This window comes from Odocoileus virginianus, chromosome 32 (assembly GCF_023699985.2).
Source record: "Odocoileus virginianus isolate 20LAN1187 ecotype Illinois chromosome 32, Ovbor_1.2, whole genome shotgun sequence".
Lineage (NCBI taxonomy): Eukaryota > Metazoa > Chordata > Mammalia > Artiodactyla > Cervidae > Odocoileus > Odocoileus virginianus.
In genome coordinates, this window is record NC_069705.1 from 35,378,329 (window position 1) to 35,398,692 (window position 20,364).

General features: G+C 36.1%; 1 protein-coding gene and 1 long non-coding RNA gene across 3 annotated transcripts in view; one reads left to right on the plus strand and one right to left on the minus strand.

Moving 5' to 3' along the window:
* The window catches only part of VEGFC (vascular endothelial growth factor C), an 80,579-nt gene extending 67,407 nt beyond the window's left edge, over window positions 1–13,172 (plus strand). The window contains exons 4-7 of one of the 2 annotated variants that reach the window (XM_020890444.2): window positions 1,240–1,391; window positions 9,131–9,237; window positions 9,524–9,857; window positions 12,674–13,172. In XM_020890444.2, coding sequence (XP_020746103.2) covers window positions 1,240–1,391; window positions 9,131–9,237; window positions 9,524–9,857; window positions 12,674–12,788 — 708 coding nt within the window. In that variant the 3' untranslated portion in view covers window positions 12,789–13,172. The remainder of the gene's footprint in view (window positions 1–1,239; window positions 1,392–9,130; window positions 9,238–9,523; window positions 9,858–12,673) is intronic. The other variant, XM_070460113.1, reaches the window with a different exon arrangement.
* Window positions 1–20,364, minus strand: part of LOC139032616 (uncharacterized) — a 68,833-nt gene that overhangs the window by 3,662 nt on the left and 44,807 nt on the right. The window lies entirely within an intron of this gene.

Genomic DNA, 20,364 nt, shown 5'->3' on the forward strand with positions numbered 1-20,364 from the left:
GAGCCTGTGCCAAAACTTCGTCCAAGGCGCTGATGCTAAGAAAGTAGCTGAAGTTTTACATGAATATATAATAAGTACATTTCAAGTGAAGAAAGTGCACATTTATTATTTAGGTATTTCCGTATTTCATTCTTCAAACTTCATTTCAATAAATCTCCCTCTAGGCATGAACAAAATGGACAACTAATTCTATTCCCTAAATGTTTGCCGTGATCTTTAATGGTTGCCATGAAATTACAGCAGAAGATGATGGATTCACAAGCCTGTAGTGTGTTGTCTTTTTTAGCACTACTCAAATGTCCATAAAGATACCAAATAACATGTGGTGTAACTGTAGTTAAATTACTATGAACTGATATTTTCAAGCAGATAATGCCCAGGATTTCGCTTTTACCATTATTAGTGATCATAATTTAGATTTTAAGAAACTTTGGGGTTTAAATCCTTAGTTTTACTTAATCACTAATTTACTTGTATATTCAACTTAAAACATTGTTTTTGTGGAAGGAAGAGAAAAACTGAACTTCTCCATTAATAAGGCATTCAGAATAAGATTTTAAACAAAATTTGATACTCTAATCCACCCTCATGTATGATGTCCTTCCCTATTCTACGCTTATATTTTCATAATGCTTTTGTCAAAACAGCAGAAATGATGCCTTATCTATTAATGAATGTACCTTTCTTTTAAACATAATAAACCCATCAGATATATCAGAAAATATAAAGCTACTTTGAAGTTGGATTTTCATTTGGCATGAAAATCAATTTTACATCTAGGTATTTTACGTGTGTATACTCAGGTTATAGAAAATAAGACTTAACCAAACATTTCCAGGTTTTGTGGCCAATAGCTTTGCTCTTATATCACAAAGATATTTATATCTGTGCCATTTCTTAACCCCCTGGAATAATAGAAGACTGAGATAATCCTTTCTTCCTTGAACACATTGGTCTGTCACATCTCTGTAATCATTAATTGGTTATCAAAATTCTAATATGCTTAATTATAGTGGCATGAGATAAGCACTATGGACTGTTTACTGTTCTGATAAAGGATATTGATTCGACACAAAACAGTTTTTACTTGTAATCATAAAAAACTTTAGCACCCTGCATACATTAGGTGGCACTCCCTAATCACAAAGAGTTTTGGGCTCTTTTTGGGCTCCAGCTTTTACCACAGAAATGCTTTATAGTATCTATATAATTTTTCTTCTTTTTGTCCCTTCTTTGTAGTTGTTTGAAATTACAGTGCCTCTCTCTCAAGGCCCCAAACCAGTAACAATCAGTTTTGCCAATCACACCTCCTGCCGATGCATGTCTAAGCTGGATGTTTACAGACAAGTCCATTCAATTATTAGACGCTCCCTGCCAGCAGCACTACCACAGTGAGTATGACTTTGATCTGCTTTTTTCTGCATCCTCTACTAACATAAAATTATTTCCATAATTTATTATGGAAATAATAAAAATTATTGTTTTTATAAATAATTTATAATTTTTAATTTATAAATTTATAAATAAATATAATAAATAAAATTTATAAATAAAATTATTATTATTATTCCCATAATTTATTATAATTTATTATAAAATTATTTCCATAATTTCCATAACATAAAATATATCAACTGTAAACACAGTTGATTAAAAGAATTTTTGTGAAATGTGCTATATTTCTCTATCAAATAAAACAGAAGACAAATTTGAAAATGCACCGTGAACATAAAATTAAACTGAAACAGAAAAACCTGTGTTATAGACAAAATAGGTTACCATATAAAGTAAGTTTTTCTGTGGAAAGACACACATGCCACCAACATTTAACACTCATACAATCAGGTGTGCAAATTCATAGATGGATGTTAAAACTAAAAACATTTGAGTCTTAAGATTTTTGGCCCAAATCAAAATGTAACCATGAATATATTATTTTATATTTTTTATGGCATTCAGTTGCCTTTCTTCCATCTCAATTAGTTTTCTCAACATATCAATTCATAATTTTTATTTCAGCAAGGATTGAATATTGAAATATTAATATTTTCAATAATTTTTCTTAATATTATTTCATATTTACTCTCAAAGAATCATTTGTTATTCAACATTATTTCCCATCCTATTTTTTAGTTGGTTTTATGGTTTAACATATACGGCACCATATGCTTCATTAGATCTCATAAAGATCCTGGATAGAGCCTAACAGATTGACTCTGTGAACAGTTTACAATGAATCGTTAAGCATTGCCACTGGGGACTTGACCATAAGCATGGTGTGCTAATGGCAGTTTCCCCTGTTGCTTCTCTTTGCACCACTTTACTTAGCGTGAGAGGAGGGAGTCCTTACCTTCCCAGAGACACTTTAGGTAAAACTCTTGGGTAGTCTACTTTGACTGACAGAAAGGAAAAGGTCTTACTGGTATCTGTGAATAAATTCACGCTGATGCAAGTGCAGACAATGGCTCCCTGAAGTTGTAGAGAGATTTCATTCACGCAGTCCTGGGAATTCTGGTCACTTGTATCCCTTGGCAAGTCATCTAATCTAAGCACTTCAGTCATTATCTCTGTGCTGATGGTTTCCAGAATTACATGCAAGATCTGAGCATTTTGCTGACTTATAATTAATATTTTATCAAAATGCATATTTTATATGCATGCATGCATGCTAAGTCACGTTAGTCCTGTCTGACTCTGCAACCCCATGGACTGTGACCCACCAGACCCCTCTGCCCCTGGGATTCTCCAGGCAAGACTACTAGAGTGGGTTGCCATTTCCTTCTCAGGGGATCTTCCCCACCCAAGGATTGAACCCACATCTCTTACATCTCCTGCACTGGCAGGCGGGTTCTTTACCACTGGTGCCACCCTTTTATATAACTATGTTTATTTATAATCATATTAGATGTAATAGGTGTAGAATCAAAGATTTATTAAGTCTGTTTATTTACCTCTACATTATTCATAGTAATGATCTTTCACCTTCTTTGAGGCCTTGAAATCACACAGTTGTCACTAATTACTTCCTTTCCTTGTATCATACCCAAATGCTCTTGATTATTTTGGAGGAGAGGGGAGACAGCTACTCCAACCTAAACTGACCATTTCATTTCCATCATTGCCATCCCCCATCCACTTCATTCTGCATGGATTTCTGATTTAATGCAGTGGTTTCAATACTGTCTTTCTTGTACCAACTATGTCTCCAGTTCCTATATAATGTCACAAGTAAGCTTTAAAAGGCATCATTTCATTCACCTGACCAGAAACCTTCAGTGACTTTCAACTTCTCAAAGAACTGGACACCGATTTTCCACCTCTGGCATCAGCCTTCCTTTCTTGTTTTGCTTCCCATTCTTCTCCAAGTCTGTGTTTCACAAATTCTGATTCCCTAAAGACCAAGCTCATTTCCTGCTCTGTATCTTGTTTCTATTCTTGCCTGGCTTAAAATAAATTTCCTTTCTTTTCTGCCTTTCCAAAGTCCTCAGAGTTCAGGTGGAGGTCTTTCTCCTGCCCTTGTCTTGTCCAAGCATCACAGGCACCTTTTGCTTCTTGAATACCCACAACAAAGACTATATTTACTCTGTCCTTGCACAGATTTTTAGGACTCTGTAAAAGTTGCATGTGAAACTGGATTGTGACAGTATTTTAGGCAGGTTTATGTGTTCTATAATGTCCAGCTCATAACACTTAAGAATCATTGAGCCATTCCTACTTCAGGTTCGGGCAGACATTGTCTCGCTTAATACTCACAAAAACATCTATGAAGCTGGTGGTAGGGTTAGCCTTATTTTACTGATGAAGCAGACAATCACACTCCAAACTTGGGAACTGTAAACACATATACTACACTCATCAACAAATGCTTGCTAAATAACTTACTCATCTGTATGTATCTCATAGCATTTGTGTATTTTACTCATGTTTTCATCATTACTTCCACACTGCATGCTGTTCGAGGCCAAGAAGAGACAAAAAGAGCAAAAAGATCTTGGGTCTTGGGGTAAGCCAGAGCTGAATGAGGTCTCTCACTAATTAGCGTTTTAAGATTGGGCGTTTCATGTCTCTGAACCTCAGTTTGCTTATATAAAAAAATGTAAAGATATAAAAAGGGTTGAAGGAAATACGGCATACTTCTACTGTGCTGAGAATGGTGTCCAGCATCTGAGAGATAGTCATTAAAGGGCAGATTTATTATCATCATGAAGATTCATGTTGAATTCATTTCCTTCTCTCTGTGTTTTTCGGTGTGTTTCACTGCATACAATTAAGAATTGTATTTTATATTCCAAGCCAGTACACACATAACTATGTGTATACTGATAGCTAACTATGTATATGGCATCACCAACTAGATGGATATGAGTTTGAGCAAGCTCCGGGAGCTGGTGATGGACAGGGAGGCCTGTCGTGCTGCAGGCCATGGGGTCGCAAAGAGTCAGACATGACTGAGACTGAACTGAACTGAGCTATGTATATACATTTGTGATATTCATTATATATATGTGTGTGTGTATATATATATATATATAATTTTAAAGTAGATATCTATATTACTTTACATGTAGTTATGCAGCCATATAAAACTATAAAAATGAAACAAAGTATTGTTTTAAATTATTTCCTTTATTATTCAACCTTTTTTTTTTCATTATCATCCCTTAATGGTACGTTAATAGATGTTTTTTCCTAATCACCTACCCCATGAAATTTTAATGCCACAGACATATTTACATCTCTTTATATATCTTAAATATGTCTGGGCTTTATACATTAAAGAGGAAATATAAATCTTTATTTTTTATTCAGTATAGGATTAAAAAGGACAAAATAAAAATTTTATTGTGAAAAGTTAAATAACAATGTAAAATATGTTAATACTGAATATAAATTTATAACTACATGCTGGGAAACATAAAATATATTTACTTATAAATGGTAATATATCAAATTACATATGGAAAATAGTAACTGATATGAATGTATAACAATACAAATAAAAATCTTCAAACATTTAAAATAATCATTTTCTAGCAAAAGTAAAATATTTTTAAAAGTAATTTTTGAAAAAGTTTTAGAGAAATTAACTCTCTTGAACTTCTGCTTTCTATGAGAAAACAATAATTAACCTGTATAGTTACTAGATACTCATGTAGAGGGTGTCAACAATTTTTCTTCTACGCATCTAACATGCTAATGTTTCGATTAGCTTTTGTAGATTAGCTAATAAATGTAAACTCTTTAATTCTCAAGGCTCAGGTTTCACACAAAAGGGATCAAGCAGAAGCAGAAGCCACAGGGCGGCCCACAGGCATCAGTGTATGACTCTGAGATAAGGCAGTTGGTCAAGAGGAGTTTCACAGCCATTTACTCACTGTACTTTTATAGCCTTATTTTGTATACACTTTAGATATTTTTCCCATGCCAAGCCTTGTGTGGTAGCCAATAAAACCTAATTGAAATTAAATAATAAGGAATGAGACTTCGTTGGTTTTGGAGAGCCAGGAACCATTGTCAGATCCAAGCTTCCTCCTCCTCAATACCTAATTTTTACCCTCTTACAGATGTTATTTTTCTCATTATGAATGCATGCCTTATTACATTTGGTGCACTTAAATACTTTTTTCCTATTCTCTTTTTTTTAAATGTTGGTCTCAACCTATTATGAGTTGTGACCCACAGTTTAATTGGAAAACTACGACAGTGATCATGGATATATGATGAATACATAACTATATTTTGAAATCATTACCTTTGTTAACAAGAGTTAAGAGGAACCGCCACCACAATGGCTAAAATAAAAAGGCAGAGAAAACCAAGTGTTTGAGTTGATGTAGTACAATGGGAGTCACAGATGAGAATGTAAAATTGTGCAACTGCTTTGTAAAATATATTGGCTGATGCTTATGAGCTTCAATACACACTTACAATATGATTGGTAACTTCCCCTTCTAGGTATTTACCCAAGAGAAATATAAACATATTTCCATATCATAACATGTAGACAAATGTTCATATGAGCTCTGTAACCAATAACTGGGGACAAACCAACATCAATGAAAGGTGAATGCACAATCAAATTGCATTATATCCATATAGTAGAATATTACTGAGCAGTCTAAAATGAATGACCTGTGGATGCACTTAACAACATCTCAAAAGCATTCAGCTGAGTGAAAGAAGCTAGACTAAAAAGAATGCATACTGTATGATTCATTTTACATGAAACCCTAGAAAAAATGAATATAATCTAGACTCAGAGGAAGGAATATCATTGCTTAGTCGCTAAGTCATGTCCAACTCTTTGCAACCCCACGGAATGTATCCTGCCAGGCTCCTCTGTCCATGGGATTTCCCAGGCAAGAATACTGGAGCGGGTTGCCATTTCTTTCTCCAGGGGATCTTTCTAGGGATCAAACCCACGTCTCCTATGTCTTCTGCATTGGCAGGCAGATTCTTTGCCACTGAGCCACCAGGGAAACCCTAGTGAGAATTACACAGGTGTATAAATTTGGGAAAAGGCAATGAATTTAAAATAGGAGCATTTTATTGTAGGCAAATTATTCCTCAGTAAAATTGATTCTTTCTAATGCCAAGTGAAAAAGACCCTTTCATTAACTATAATTTTGAAATTAGTGGTAGATGTCTTCAAACCTTTCTGGTGACACTTTAAGTCAAGATTATATGATTCCTTCCAGGGAGGGCTTCCCAGCACTCCTTTCTACAGAGACTGAAATTTCACTCAGATGCAACAATGCCCCACTTCTGCTCCACCCTTGCTCCCATCCACCACTGCCAGCAGGATGACAAGTCTTGTCTTTCCTAAATGCTTGGTGTTACATTTACATTATTATGATGTTAACTAAGTAGCAGATCATTTTTTTTACATTATTTATGAACAAGTGTAACTAATTAAAAGAATCTTTTGCAAAATGAGTCATTCATAACATAATTATGGAGTCTCTGGAATGGACAAAGAATGTTTCTTCTGGACACTGTGAGAGGAGGACAAAGATGAGCTTGACTGCCTCTAACCTCTGAGCACTCAAAGGACAATGCATGCTACACTGATTTTTTTAAATTTTACTAATTGTTACCATGCGCCATGTATCTGTCACCCATGGCCCATGCTCATAACTCCTGACTCCAGGCGGCTGCCATGATGGCAACACCAAAGAAGAGGGTGCTTCCTGCAGGTGGCTTCCTGGTTTGAAAATTCATTCTCTGCTCACTAGCTCTCTGAGTTTTGCTAAGTTCTATAAACTTTTGTGACAGATTTTCCTCACTTTTAAAATTAAATATAAATTAAGATGTTCATATAGCATAACATTTATGATCAAATCCTCACAATCTATTCAATAACATGATACTATACTGCATGTTAATCTAAGATTATAATAGCATAGCATACTAGAATAACAATGATGATAATGATGACAGATCTACCTCACAGATGTGTAGTGATGTTTATAATCATTATTTGTATTAAATATTAGCCCAGTACCTGGCATACAGTAAGCATTCAATAAACACTGACTTCTATTTTTACTAACGTTTTACAAATGGAAAAATCGAGTCTTGGAAATGTTAATTAGCATATACAAAGCTAAACAGCTTAATAAAAAAAGTGCCAGAGAGAGATAAAAAGCCAACATCTCTTTCTCTTAACTCCATGCTTTCCTCAATAGTGTGCAGCATTTCTAGTACTTACAAAAAGATTTCAAGTCTCAATATCAGCAGCACCAAAAAATATCATAAATTCCACAGGTAGAAGAGATTATGTCTAACAGAAATGGTTAAATATCAATATTTATATTGATGTTTTCATAGATTATTCTCTTTTTTCCAATTTTTTCCTCTTATATTTTCCTTCAGGTTGAATTCCATGAATTTCTAGGGTCTCTTTAATGATAGACACTCTGTTTTAATGGAGGGAGCCATTTATGATTAAAAAGTGATACCCTAGTAGATTTTTCTACTCAGTGTTTATTCATTCGTGAGTATTTATGTTGAGTCTTCTGTGTACATAGCATTGTGCTACAAAATGTAGGATATTTTTAATGGATTATATAATTTCTCAATTAAAGCAACCCATTTACCAGAGTACAAATAAAGACATATATATCTAGTACAAGAAGCATATAATACACTATACTCTGCTTCATTCAGTCATTTAATGAAAAGTTATTGTGTGCCTTCTAGGTACCACTGTAGTGCTAGGCTGTGGAGATAGAAAGAAAGAACAGCCTGGTGGCAATATAGTAGGTGGATCAGAGAAGCAAAACAGGAGTTGGAAAAAGTGGAGAGGGAACTTCTGAAAAAATCCAAGAGATAAATCATGAGTGGGAACCAAGACAGTAGAAATGGGTGTGGAAAGATATTTTAAGAAATATAAGAAAGCATGTGCCTTGGGGACTGTGTGGGGGATGACAAAGAGGAGAGAAGTTGAGGATGAAACTGCATGGATGAAATTCAAAAAGGGAATACCTGTTTACAGGTAACAGTAAAAACCATGATCTTTGATTCCTTTCTGGGGAGTATAGAATGGGAACTCTGTGTTAATGGACCCTTTACAATTATGGGCATTTGTGCTTCAGAAATAAATCAGTAAAGTGCATGTATAAGGATGTTTCCTGTAGGATTGTTTAGAACCCCAAAATCTGGAAGAAACTCCAGTGGCTACCAATAGATCAATAAGTAATAGTATACCCACTTGTGGACTATTATGCAGCCAATAAAGATAATGGAGCAAATTTTTTTTTAATGGAGCAAATTTTATGAGATGGCATATAAAGATGTCCATAATCAATCGTTTAATGGAAAAAGGAAATTTCAGAATGGTATGAAAGGCTTTATCCCATTTTTGCATCAACTAAAACTGTACGTGATCATACAAACAAATGTACTTGCCTTAAAAAGAGGAATCTGAAATGATATAAGACCATTAGGATTGGACAGCACCTGTGGGTGGGAGTAGTTTGAGAAGGAATGTTTGCATTTCATTTTATATATTATTATATCATCTTAATACTTTTTCAAAAGCATCAATGATTCTGTAATACACAGGTAAGAAAAGAGATGACCCCTTCCACGTGCCACTTATTCTTTGGTTTACCCTGTCTCTCCGCAGGTGCCAGGCTGCAAACAAGACTTGCCCCACAGATTACGTTTGGAATAACCACGTCTGCAGATGCCTGGCTCAGCAGGATTTTATTTTCTCCCCCAGTGCTGGAGACGGTAAGCCAAATGATGTTTTAAGACTAAACACCAAGGGTCTCTATGTTGGTTAACAAATACCTAATATTAAAATCACACGTACAATATTCATCCTCAAACTTTGAAATCAGTCACTACAAAATAGAACACATTCTGCTTCACTTTCTGCTTCTGGTATTGCTTTGAACTTCTCTGTGAAGGAACCTAGCTGTGCAAAGGAAGACACTTCTAAGTGCTCTTCATTGTTTCACTCCACACCCAGAACCGAGTAAGGGATAGTAAAGCTGTCCTGACTGTGTTTGTCTAGACTCTGCAGACGGATTCCATGACATCTGTGGGCCTAACAAGGAGCTGGACGAAGAGACCTGTCAATGCGTCTGCAGAGGGGGGCTTCGGGCTTCCAGCTGTGGACCCCACAAGGAACTAGACAGAGACTCATGCCAGTGTGTCTGTAAAAACAAACTTTTCCCCAACTCATGTGGGGCCAACAGAGAATTTGATGAAAACACATGCCAGTGCGTATGTAAAAGAACCTGCCCAAGAAATCAGCCCTTAAACCCTGGAAAATGTGCCTGTGAATGTACAGAAAATCCACAGAAATGCTTCTTAAAAGGAAAGAAGTTTCAGCATCAAACATGCAGGTAAGAAACCTTCATAAAGAATATTAATTTCTCTTATATTGGAAATAGTTTTCTCAATCCAAAGCAATTTTCTCAGCCAAAATACTGGTTTGTTAGAATGGGGCCATTTAAGTTCTGTAAGATGAATTTTGTAAACAATGCTAAATTTTGGGGGGACTGTTTGCTCCTGAAAAAGCAAGATGAGATCCTTGGAAACCAAAATGAGATCCAAGCTCAGACTGCACTAAGTCCTTGTCCCAGAGGCTAAGAGAGCAGCTCGCAACATGAGTTAGATGATAAATGCATAGGACAGTCATTTCTGGAGCATCTTCAACATACACCCAGGCAGTGCACATCTGCCCCAACCAAAAATGACAGTGCACTCAGATGTAATTTTGGACAGCTGTTCTAAGTGCAGAAAATGTTGTGCGAAGTTCACAAAGAGTAGGATAATACCATTTACTGTGGAATTGTATCTAGACATGAAAATAGTGAAGCTAAGTATTTAATGAGAATTAGAGAAATATATTAACATATTGTTAAAGGTTACTCAAGGCATTCCGTTAACCTGATTTGGCTTCCTTCATCACAGAAAAAAAAATAATAAAGAGTCTCCTGGACACGAACTTTCAGCGTTAATCCCTGATCCCTTTCCTCTGATCCAAGAATAAGCCAACTCTGAGAGTTTGACACGGCCTCCCACTTTGCGTCAGCATCGCTCCACCAATCACGCCCCTTCTCTTCCACACCTTTAATGTCCTCAACTCTGTTGTTCTCTCCCTCCAATTTAAAAAAGTCCCGGCATTTCTGTATTGGTATCTTACTGCAGTGTTGAACTTTCTTTAGCAATAAGCTCTGTCCTTGTCTTCTGAGTCGCTCCGTGATAGGTCATTTTGCATTAACTGTTCTCCTCTTTCATCTCTCTTTTATTCACCCAGCTGTAATCCTGTTATGCCCTGAGGACTCCGTGGTTAAGCTGTGCTTAAGGCTTCAGTAGCCCTTTTCACTGGGATTCACAAACAGTCCGGTCTTTCTGCAGTTTCTGTTTGGGCCGAGAGAACACTGCTTCCCTGATTGTCCTTTGAATCTGCTCTCCACCTCCTCTTTGTCACCATCACTGGGTTCTCTTCTTCCACCCGCTCTTTACAGATGGTGATAACACTTACTTGCAATATAATATCTATATGGATGTTAATCATTACTTTTGTCTTCATTAAATAGTGTCCTTCTTTTGATTCTCAAGAGCTTGTGTTACCGTTTCAGTTCATCTTTCTGATGATCTATCCACACTAACATGTTAGCTACTGCATGAAGAGACTTCCATGAATCTAGGGATCTCTTTTTCCATTACCATTTTGGAAAACCTTATAGGAATCCTTATGTTTCCTCTTTAGAATATTTTTTAGCAATGATATTGCAATTTTACTTACATATCCTATTCTAATTACCAAAAGGATATACCAAAACTATAGAAAAATATAGATACTAAATCTTTTTAAAGATCATTAAACCATTTTGCACATTGAATCCAAGTGAACCCAGTTTACAGTAAAAAGCCTGAAATTTTTGTTTACATAAAACTCACATTATTATATTTTTCTACACAATTCTTACATTAACTTAGAGAAAAGGATTCTATCATTGTATTTTTCCTCACAGCATACGTTGTTTCTTAGTGGCTTTCTATTCACTGAATTTCTCTCCATGTTCATTTTTCTAAGCATATAATTCCATATTTTATGCATATACTGAAACAAAAAAAAAGATAGTTTGATATTTTGAGGAAATACATACTCCTTACTTTGTCATCATATTTATTCTAAAAGTGTAGTGGGCAGAGTATCTATTCTGTGATTTATTACCTTAGTCAGCAACCCTCATTGATTATTGAAAATCATATCTTTTTAGTAAAGGATTACCAGTATCCCTATACTAATGCATTTGTATCTAGAAATGAAAGTAAATAAATATTTTAACTAGATATGCTTTCAGGAGCAAAATAAATGATATGTCAAAATCCTAGTTGTAGTTTTTCTGTGGTACATTTCTGATTTCCAGGTGGCCTTGTGTTTTTCTCCATGGCCACATTATGTATACTCATCCCTCAGAAAGTCCTTCAAAGATGTTCTGTTCACTGGAGCCACAGGGCTGTGGATGTTATTGACTGCTGAGTCATTTGTCCTTTCACCACCGCTAGAAACTGGACATCGAGGGTGGGGGGAGGAAGCTGTCCCACAGCGAACACTGTCCCTGCCCGCCCCTTCTCCTGGCCCGCACTGTTCTCACGTAGAGTCCAGGCGGACGAGGGAGGCTGGCCACCCTTGTGCAGCAACCAGCTGCCAGCCCAAGTCAGGAGCAAGGGTGGGGCCCTCCTGTGGACCACAGCCCTGGCAGAATGGCTGGGTTTAATCACCCTGAAGTCTGGTTCCAACCGAGTCCCAGAATTCTGGGACCGAGAATTGTGAGAATTCTGCCACGCTTATGTGATCACACTAAATCGGCAGACCGTAAATAGTCACTTTCAAAATTTCTGTTTTATGTTACTTTCATCTATGAAGCACAGAGCACTTCAAAAGAATGAATGCTAACAACACCTCATTCTTCCATCTGTTATTTCTGCAAGAAAGACTTTTTTTTTTTCAAGTTTTTTCCATCCCTCTTAAATTTGGAAATTCCAGGCACAAACTTTAGCAATTTATAAACTGGACAACCGTTTTATGATAAAGTGAGTAACTTTGTTCCAGTCTGAAACTTAGAAAAACACGACAGTGCATTTGTAGCATAACAAATTCATCTCTTGGTCTTTAACAGAAGTCTGTCCTTCTTTGTTCCTCTAGTTGTTACAGACGACCATGTACAAATCGGGTGAAGCATTGTGAGCAGGGACTTTCATTTAGTGAAGAAGTATGTCGCTGTGTCCCTTCCTATTGGAAAAGACCACTTGTGAACTGAGATTGTATCTTTTCTAGTTCGTCATTGTTCTATCATGGGAAACCATGCTAGAGCTATGAACACAGAGACTCTGTGGACCGGGTAACAAAGACAAAAGTCAGTTTCCTGAGCCACGTGGAGAATGTTACAGAAATGGACTGGAGCTCGTCTGCAAAAGACCTCTTTAAAAGACTGGTTTTCTGCCAATGACCAAACAGCTGAGGTTTTTCTCTTGTGATTGTTTTTTAAAAAGAATAATGACTATATAATTTATTTCCACTAAAAATATTGTTTCTGCATTCATTTTTATAGCAATAACAACTGGTAAAGCTCACTGTGATCAATATTTTTATATCATGCAAAATATGTTTAAAATAAAATGAAAACTGTATTATAAGCTGATAAGTTGAATCCGTTACCATCTTATGCTGTCAGCAAAACCTGATATCATGAAAAGTCATCTCCCCCTGCCCTCCCTGTGTTTTTTGCCTCTGGGTATCAGATTATGATTGCTGAGAAAAAGTATGCTCCTGTAAAAGAAAGTTTCAGGTGGATAGCAGTTGCTATTACATTTTATTTTTAATCTCAATATATTTAGTGAGTATACATGTTTTAGCACATGGTACTTTTGAATTTATAGACAAATGAATCAATAGAAAACATATCATCTTATTAGATAGTCTGTTAGGCATGGTTATATCACTGAAAGTTATTCAGTGCCCCAGGAGCATTCAGACTCAACCTGACATAATAGTTCTCAGTATATATTAATATTAAAATGGCTTTAAAATATTTTACTCAAAAATAATCTTTTCCAAATATTTAATTTCTTCTGACTAGCTAAGTACTTTTTATAAGCTGAAGTGCTTCTATCCAACATGTATAAATTGGAAGTGACATTTAAATGCTCATATGTCAAAAAGCAACAGCCACACACAGTACTTGTTTCATTTTTTTTAAAGGCAACACACTAAGATATTTTTTTTCTGAGAACAAATATTTGCCTACATAAATACAACCACATAAGTGGTTTACTTGTTGACAGAGAATTGATTATTTGCTTGTATGACATGGTTCCTAGCAAAAATAAAAAAACACATAGCTACTAGCAAATACATAAAAATAAGTAGTCCTGAAAGGAGAAAAAAGAATCTATAGAGTTATGTAAACATAAAAATAAGTCTCTTAAAACTTGCAAATATAATATAACAAAAACATTTTAAATGGTATAAGTGACTACTCAGTACAGTAAAAATATTAGTATCTATATTTTTTGCTACAAAATAATTTATTTTTTATAACACTTTATTAGAAGTTTGATGTCCTAAATATATTGAAACACTATTTTCAATACTGACTTTTAAAACACTATTATATGCAAAGTTTATTGAATTACAGGTACATATTCTGGACAACTTTAACATCTTGTTCGTAAAGTCGAATCTTTTTTTTATCTATTGGGAAGAAGAAGCAGTCTTCTGAAATTCTCTTATTATATACTTATGGATCATCTTTATATTTTTTAAGTAAAGATGGATCTGAATACTGTAGGCAGAAAATATGTGCTCTGTATGTCTATGAAGCAGCTAAAATCTAGGTAATTTTCAAAGTTGAGAACAGCAACAAAACTAATAATAATAGTAAAACAAAAGTAAAATATAAGTAACAGCTATAGCTTTATCAAAACTGCCCCAAGAGAACAAATTCAGGGGTCATTACCAAAAGGAAATATGGAATCACAATAAATAACATCCTTCCACCTGATAGGGAGCCACCATCCCTTGGTGCATAAGATGGTCACTGTCTATACAACTCAGCTGAGATTCAGTTTCAGTAATTTTTCATCACATTTCAGCCAAGAATATAAGCAAACGAACATGATACAATCTGTTATGTTGATGTGGTATTCATCATTTTTAGTCCTGATACATTTAAATATGTTAATTTATTTAGCGAATTAAAAAAAAAAAAAAAACCCTAAGCTTCCAATGAATCCCTTGAAGCCATGGAGAGAATCTTAGAATCTGATATAATGACCCTTACAAGTTATCAGCTTAAAAAAATCTAAACTATGTGTTGACAATTAGTTTCTCAGAATATATGAGTAGGCCAAAAAAAAAAATCACTAGACCAAAATATAAAGCATAAGGCATGCCAGAAAAAATAACATTTAATTTGTCCCTGGAGATGTAATAATTTTGATGAAAAGCAAAAACAACATCAACAATACTTTGCCAGAGATTCTTGCAAACAAGTTTATGTAGACCATAAAAATCTCACTTCATTACAGTATAATAATTGAGATTTTGTGGTGACGGTTAAGTGGACTAAAGATCAAGCTAAACAGTCATTTAAAATATTAATATTAGCAAACAGGATTCAGTAAGAAGCTAAAATATACAGTGAAGATGTTCATAAATTCTACAAGAGTCTCCAACAACCAATCAGTCAACTCTTAAGAATAAAAATGAGTGAACACTGGAAGCTTGCAGAAACAATTACTATATCCAAATCTTGGAAAATTTATAAACAGAATTTCATGTCTAGAAACCTAACACTGTATATACTCTGTTTAAAAGACTCACGGAACAAAGTATTTTGGTGAGTAGTTATAAGATTTAGCTTCCAGGTATTTTTTTTTTTAGAAGGAGGTTTGACCTTTTGACATTTGCTAACTTCTTGAGGGAAACAGATTCCATTATTAGGATTTCTAAAAATCAACTGTGTCCTCCATTTCCATACTGCTCCATTTCCATAAAGCAGAAGTGAGCATTAGTGGTGCACCCCATGTGCACTTCTTTCAGAGAAGGGAGAAAATCACTCACTGACCACACAGTCCAGGATTTCTCCAGGGGTACCCTGCTCAGCAGGAATTTTACTGAGTGAGGGATAGAGAAGAAGCAGATTCAAAGGATGAGGGAGGTCATGTTGCAGCACTTGTTTTGGTATTTTGTTAAAGTTTACTCATCTCCTTAAGTGATCGAATGTCTATATTCACCTTCCCAGGAAGTGCTGGGGCAAAGAACTGATCCAAGCTCCCTTGACCCCACTTCATCTACACTTCTATGCCATCCCCCAAGGTTTGAGCTCCCAATAGTAGATTGTTCAAAGGATGCTTTTTAGGGATTTAACCTTTTGAACTGAAAATGAGAATAACATAAAAATAGTATTTCCCTCCACTGCAGTAGAAGAGTGTGTTGATGTGTCTGATTTTTTAGATGAACTGTAGAAAGTTGTGAATAAATGCAATGTTTGTATCCTAAAGAAGCGTAGGGTCTACCCAGAGAACTGCTTCAGAAAGTCCATGGCACATAAGTTATAAAGTACTGCTTTATCTGTTTGTGTTTGAATTTTTAAGATATTGGCTGTTTTTTAGGCAGAGAATAGCTATCTATTAACTTTTGGACATGTACTAATAAGTGGGGTTTGATGGTTTGAAACACAAAAACAAAGTTTCACATGTGCTTTTTGCTTCATTCTATAGCCAACAACTCATTGCTTAAAAAAAAAAAATGTCATACTATAACAGAAAGAGCACTCGACTGGGAATGGTAAGCCAGGTTTTTAATCCTGATTATCTGCTTTATCCTTGAGCAAATCACCAAAGTTTGAGTCTCAACTTCTTAATCTGTGAAAGTAGTAAGCTGAATGAAATTGTGCATGATGTCCAACTTTAGAGTTACAAACACTGAACTACCTTCAGAGGGGAGGTAAAAACATTTTTAAGAACTTCAGGGAAGCACCACCCCTGTGATTAGTGAGACAATCACATCTATCAACTCAAAACATTTACGGTTGCCTCTGTAGACAGTCCATGGGCAGCACCAAGTGTTTTGACTTCTGGATTTACGAACATGTAGATGCCAGATCCTGACGCTACAAGCCCAGTTCCTAATCAAATCCTATCATCAGAATCCCAGACAGAAACACTGTCAAAAGTCAGTTTCGCTTCAACAGCCTTGCCTGGATGAAATACAGTGTATGCGCCTCTGACTGAGGTTTGGAAGCAGTGCATAGGAAATCTCAATTTTTGCTTTCTTGTGGAAGTTGCTTGGTTTTGTTTTGGTTTTTTTTTTTTAGATATTTACTTTTCCAATAGTTGAAACAAAATTTTGAGTCTCCATGTGTGATCCCCTTTGATATGAAGAAATCAGGAAATATGATGCTTTAAGTTGTCTAAAGTAGTTGTAGTTTAAGAATTAGAATTATAGTATAAAAGACAGATTTTCATTTACAATTTCTGACATGAAACATTTCAAACAATTACATGAGAATTTTGTTGTGGTTTTCTCTTAATGAGGTCACTAATCAGAGGAATGGGGCTTCCCTGAAGTTTTTAAATTAAGAAAACTTAAAATACATTTGGCTGGAAATAACTTCCATCTCTGTTTATGGGCATGGATGCTGAAAGTCACATCATTCACCAGCGATCATATCGTGATGAATTTGCTTTCAAGAAGACAGTGAAGAAACAGAAAGAATCTCTTCATCTCTGGATTTAAAGCAGATGGTTTTGCGCATACTGTCCTATCACATGAGAATTCCATCATGATTTTTTCATAACAAGTTACATGCCAGGTTTGTGCTGTGTGAGGAAATGAGAAGCTCTGTGACCCGTATCGCAGGAAAGTAGGCAGTGACAGGGCTGGCAGGAAAGAGAATTTTCCTTCATCCATACCACGTGGTAAGGACCCACATCTCCTGTGCTGGGGGGACCCGGGGCTTCAAGGAGCTGAGGAGGTCCTAGAGGTTACAGAGTTCTCTTGAGTCCATATGAAAGCACAGGGCAAGTGTTAGTTCTCACTTCTATGGTGGCAACCAGTGTGTGTTCTACAAAGTCGTAGGCTGGACACCAGACCCCCAGACCTCATTGCACAGAGCAGCTCTGCTTCTATCTGTTTTATGTCAAGACATTTGGGGATTTTAATTTCAATAAAAGTCCTTGCAAATTCTTTCTTCACATTACTGCTCTGAAATATGACATTTACCTTATTGAATGACTTTAACAACTTCTTGCTCTCTGCAAAAGACATCACCTTCCAGAGGAGCAGCTGTGACCAAAGTTTTGGTCAAAACCCTGTAGCTCTGAAAACCCTCTTCCTGATCAGAGAACCAACGGATTGCTGACCCCAAGCAAGGTCACTGTGCTCTTATCAGGAGAGGAAAAGAGTTCATAACCCCAGTGCAAAATGCCCCAGCTTGGATAAAGCTTACAAGAGAGAATTTATGAGAAAAACTAGGTAGGCTTTCATTCAGGCTTTTAAAGTAATTACACCTATTGGACAGCCTTTGACCAAAGCATCAATGTGAGCTATGCTGGTGCATCCCCGGGTTAGATTTATAATCGATGCTCCCACACACACACCCCCAACCGTGAGGCATTATTCTATGACCAGAGACACATGCCTGATTCTCTCGGACCTTACAAAGAGCTGTTGCACCAATCATTTTGAATCTGTAAACAAAAATATGGAGCACTTCTCATCTGACATGCTCAGTTTTTGTCAGAAGGCTGGTATGATCTGAACTCATTTTTTACACCTTGCCCTCTCTTAATCTGGTCAGCTGCCATAACAGAATACCACAGACTGGGTGACTTAAACAACAGAAAGCTATTTCTCATCATTCTAGAGGCTAGAAGTCCAAGATCAAGGGGCCAGCAGAGTTGGTTTCTGGTGAAATCTCTCTCCCTAGCTCCTAACCGCCAACATGTGTCCTCACTGTATTCCTGTGTGGTCTTTCCTCTGGGCACCTGTGGAAAGAATGAACTCTCTGCTCTCTTCATATAAGGACACCAAACCAAGCAGATCAGAACTCCAGCCTTAGGATCTCATTTAACCCTGACTTCCTCCCCAACAGCCCTGTTTTCTGATGTAATCACATTGGGGCTTAGGATTTTGACATAGGAATTTGGAGGGGACACAGTGCAGTCCATAGCAGCCTCTCTTGCAAATTGTAATTGGCAAGAAAAAGTTGGATGTGAACCAAACATTTTGACACCAAAGAAATTTATTTCAAGGCAGAGAGAGTGCCTTAATAGTGTTGGGAGCTGGTGTGAGAGCAAAGGAGATTGGCAGAGAAAATAACTAATTCAAGAACACTCAAACTACACCTAAAACTCAACCTGAGACAGTTTGTGAAAAATAGCCTACCTAACTGAGGTGTAAGTAAAAATAATGAAATAAACTGGATTTTGCTCCTAACTTGGGGTCTTAAATTGACCTGCCTCTGTAACTGATAACATCAAGATACCTTGTATTGTAATGGGTTTGTTCTGAACAACTGCGTGCTGCTTTCAGGAATCACCATGCATTCTTAATTTGTCAGATGAAATCTGGAGATAACTGTTACAAATCTAGAAAAGGTATTTCCAAACAAGACACAAGCTGATGATCGCACTCAGCATTGGGATTCAATGGGTGACCAAGAATCAAAACCACTCTTGTTGATTTCAAAGGGAAATTCTTCATTTCTTGGTTGCAGTTGGTTGCAAAATTGGCAGATATGTTTGTGTTTAGAATAGCACAATAAGCCCTCAATAAGTAATTTATATAGTTTTTGGTAGTTTCCAATGTCAAATTCTCTTTTAACCAGTATTAAAATATCCAAGAATTCAACCCTATTTTAAAATTGCAGCAAAGTTCCGACAAACAAAAACTTCAGAGAATGTCAGGATTCAGCCACGTATAAAATTTTAGGATCTGAATTTATCACCACTTGTGAGTATGACAAAGAATGCTGTAATACAGAATTCAGTCATACATTTTGTCAAATCAGGTTATTAAACTTTGTACTTTAAATATATCAATTCCAACCCTTCGCTCTTTAATATGTAAAAGAGTTTACTGGAGGCTAGCTTTGAGAGATCAAGATAATGTTCTGAGAAATGGTCATTTTTAATTTAAAAATGTGGGAGTTTTTGTAAAACATAGAGATAGAAAAAGGAAACAAATGAGAAGAAATAATTCAAAGTCATCTGAATATTAATGACATAACATTGGAAATAAATTTTATACTCAAATGTCTACTTGATTAAGCATTTCCCGTATCATTGAGATAGGAATTTCCTTCATTTTTAATAAAATGCACTTTAGTGAAAGGAGAATGAAAAAACTGGCTTGAAACTCAACATTAAAAAACTAAGATCATGACATCTAGTCATATCACTTCATAGCAAATAGAAGGGGAAAAGTGAAAGCAGTTACAGAGATTTTATTTTCTTGGGCTCCAAAGTCACTGCAGACCATGACTGCAGACATGAAATTAAAAGTTGCCTGCTTCTTGGAAGAAAAGCTAAAACAAACCTAGACAGTGTGTTAAAAAGCAGAGACATCACTTTGCCAACAAAGGTCCATATAGTCAAAGCTATGGTTTCCCTGTTAGTCATGTACAGATATGAGAATTGGACCATAAAGAAGGCTGAACACCAAAGAATCAGATGCTTTTGAACTGTGGTGTTGGAGAAGACTCTTCAGAGTCCCTTGGACTGCAAAGAGATCAAACCAGCCAATCCTAAAGGAGATCAACCCTGAATATTCTTGGAAGGACTGCCGCTGAAGCCCCAATTCTTTGGCCACCTGAGGCAGAGTTGACTCAC